The sequence below is a fragment of the Branchiostoma floridae genome, chromosome 4 (genome assembly GCF_000003815.2).
Source record: "Branchiostoma floridae strain S238N-H82 chromosome 4, Bfl_VNyyK, whole genome shotgun sequence".
Classification (NCBI taxonomy): Eukaryota; Metazoa; Chordata; class Leptocardii; order Amphioxiformes; family Branchiostomatidae; genus Branchiostoma; species Branchiostoma floridae.
In genome coordinates, this window is record NC_049982.1 from 15,595,011 (window position 1) to 15,598,604 (window position 3,594).

At 36.4% G+C, this 3,594-nt stretch overlaps 1 protein-coding gene across 1 annotated transcript in view; it reads left to right on the forward strand.

The window, feature by feature from the left end:
* Positions 1 to 3,594, forward strand: part of LOC118414406 — a gene marked incomplete in the record, with an annotated part of 32,167 nt that overhangs the window by 2,540 nt on the left and 26,033 nt on the right. Inside the window, 6 exon segments of the mRNA XM_035818438.1 lie at positions 80 to 175; positions 513 to 686; positions 2,106 to 2,130; positions 2,712 to 2,818; positions 3,011 to 3,081; positions 3,549 to 3,573. Of these exon segments, the coding sequence (XP_035674331.1) occupies positions 80 to 175; positions 513 to 686; positions 2,106 to 2,130; positions 2,712 to 2,818; positions 3,011 to 3,081; positions 3,549 to 3,573 (498 nt within the window).

Sequence of the window (3,594 nt, forward strand, 5' to 3'; positions counted from 1 at the left end):
AACACTAGATGCATTTAGTCATTAAACTATCTAGATATTGTATCTGTCTTTTAACACTTTCCTTATATGCCCTTTTCAGCTAACCATTTTACGTATGTGCTAAGAAGATGCCAGCACAAGGACATAAAGGAAAGTTTCAAGGCTTGTACAGTACTATGTGTTGTACTAAAAAGCAGTAAGTGGTTTACATTTTTACATTGTTCCTTTTTTAGATACATTTTCATACACTAACTCATTCTTTGTTAACTTTAAGTTTAATAGTGTTGTATCTCTAGTGCAAGAGTGATGAATTGAACATATAAAAATACATGAAGTCATTACTAGTGACCTGTTTTTGAGTACTTTTGGATTTTGTACATTGTTGTGGATGGGTAAAATGTCCTGTATAAATGTCAAAAAACTCTAAACATTCTTCTTAAAAAATCTCAGTGGTCATTCCTTGCGCTACAGTACTTTACATGTATGTGAAGCAGTGTTTAAAAAATATTCCCAACTTTAAACAAATTTTCCAGTGGATATTGCCCCCAAGTACCATGTGCAGATCCTACAGACACTGGCGTACTGTTTCCTGAAGTCCAGCAGTGGCCACAGGGGAGGAGTTGCCATGGATACAGATGGTTCCTCTGTCCATACTAGGATACAGAGGATGACTGCGGGAGCCATGTTTGAGCTCATCGCAGACAGTGGTTAGTACATCTGGGACTACTGCTTTAGTATGGTTATATTGTATGATCGTAGTCTCCAAAGTCTCCAAAGAATATTGACTTTTTGTGGAAATAGGTTATGACCATTCTTTCCACTGTTCACCCCTTACAAGTTGAACACTAATCTGGTACCACTCTATCAATACTGGACAGTACTGGCAGTAAACCAAATGTTTGTCAAAGCATCTCTTCATGGTGCTACAGTGGATGATCAATACGTTCTGGACCTCACAGAACTATATAATATGAAGTCTTCTATCAATTTCCTGCAAATTTCAAATCATTGCTGTGATAACTTTGTATTCGATATACTTTTATTTGAAAATCAGTTGATAAGTAGTGAGAAAAACATGGATGAATTAAATTTTGTCAAAATAGATATGGGTGAACTGTGGTCAGAGCGGGACATGAAGACATTGTCAAAATGTGTAATGAAGATCCCCATTATTGTATTCAAACTAGAAAAATATGGATATGATCTGAGTTCTGACTTTCATCACCCGCTCACCACAGGTCACAGCTTGCCCATGTTTTTTCCTTCTCTCCCCTACCATTATTGGGTGTTGTCCACAAAGTAGTGATCACAATGATTTAATTTTTGGGAGAGATCCATTCATGCAAGGCTTTATAATTTTATAGTTATAGCTCATGGCCCAAAGTTTGAGTTGTGTACCTTCAATTTTCCTCTTGCATTGGTAAGGCTGCAGTTTTATTGGACACCTCTTGCACACAACCTTTTGTATGAAACCTGCATTGTTATTCTTGTATATGGACACTGGACTATCCTGCTTAATAAAAGGTTATGTTTCCATTTTTCTTATTCCCTTCAATATTTTCATACATTTCCATATATATTTGTTGGGTTGTCTCCATCTCCTTCATGAGATTTTCTGGCTACTGTTTGGAACATGATGATGAAGCAGTGCTCAGTGAATTGTGATTGGAGAGGTAGGAATGTGAAGGTCAGCAGGGGTCACCGCCCTTCACCCTGCGAAGATCAGTTAGCCAGAACCCCAAATATTGTGCAGGAGCAGTGATAACAATCATAATATAGTTGTATCCTGTAGTCTTCTGATATAGAGATAAGTTACTGTTTATGTATTTACATGTAAACAGATGGTAGATAATAGATGTTATTATTCAAGGTACTGAGAAACTAGACAGCGTCTGTAAAGCACAAACATATCACATTATGGAGTTGAATCCAATTCCATTTTAGCAGGTGCAGGAACAGTAATTGTGATGTGCTGCCAAAGTAATGACATGTTGATAACGGCATATGTAGCTAAAATAGAATGATGTGATATAGATGTGTACATTTTTTATATTGAAGCTATAGCATATTCTGGTCCTAGGGCTATCAGAGTTTAGTGTTAACCCAGTGTCTTTCTATCTTTGCAGATGAGTACAAGAAGTTTTTGACCCAGTAAGTTTTGCTCACATAGCTTTTTATAATACTAAGACTGAAAGATGAACCAGAAAGGACTGAGGTGGCAAAAATAGAGAAAATTGGCACTATGATTGAATGACATGAGAATGTTGGCAGAAACTTTGAGAAAGTCCATAACAATAACAAAGTTGCATAACACCTTATGTATGCACCCTGTCCGTCACCTTTTATCCTTTCTGGTTTTTCCCTACATGTATGTGTTTCAGGCAGAAATGTCAGACACAAATGTACCAAAATGCAATGTTTTGTTTGAAACAACATCAAGCACATATGGTATCTGGTAAATATTCCCAGTTTGCATTAATCTGTTAACTCCGATACTGAAGTATTCTTCTGAAAATCAAAAACTTAAACGTCTAGTAAAAAAAGCTCAGAATAGTCTTTTTGTAACTTATAAGTCACCTTACTTAAGATCACCAATGTGCTATATCTTTTACAATTCAAAATGGCATGCAAAAAATTCTTTGTTTAGTCTTGATTTAGGAAGCAAGTAATACATGTAAGTAAGGAATTGAAAATATGACTTCAGCACATGTGACATGTCTTCTTGATAACAGGGAATGTCCAGGCCTACTCAACAGTATGGTGTACACCCTGGGGTACTCCCAAAGCAGGGATGTTGTCCGCTACTGCCTCTTCTTCTTACACCAGCTGGCACTCAACAGTATGTAATTTTTTTTTTCAAAATTTTATTTCAAGGGTCTTTTTAAACCATCTGTGTGTGAATGTTTTGCTTCAGAGTATGCTCAGGACAGTTGCTGCCTAAAAAAAAGTACATTGTACATGGACATGTGTCATTCAGACCCCATAGCATGCCTGATGAGTATGACAGAACAACTAATGTTTCTCTTTTCAGCATCACTGCAAATAATGTTGACTAATGAGGGAGCAGTCAGCACAGTGTCAGAGGTGGTGGTGAAATATCATGTAAGCATTTATCCTTGTTATCCTTCATGTTACTACAATGCATTAATAGATGTATCATATATTTTTGTGATGGTTTCTGTTTCATGGTTTTATAGATCAAATATTTTGGGGTTTTCTTTTTATTTGTGCTTGAACCCCCAAAAAGTTTACTTAATATTCACACACCTGTTAAGATGACATGCCACACTTCTTGAGACTTTACAGGATTCACAAGTCTATGGATATGCTCTGGTATACAATGTCAGTTACAATAGCATCAAGCACAAAGAAAACACATCAATTGCAACAGAAGCTTGTGCTAGATGTAAGGGTTGTTTTTACACTTTGAAGTTGGATTGATGCCACTTTTTTTGGCTTTCCAGAACTTCAAGAAATAAATCATGTGTGATTATCATAGTATTATTTTCATGGATGCTACCTGTGCCATAGAAATGAAACATTGTCTTATAGTGCTATTTTTCTCCCAGGGGGACAGTGGTTTACAGACAATCTGTTCCAAATGCTGGTCATTTT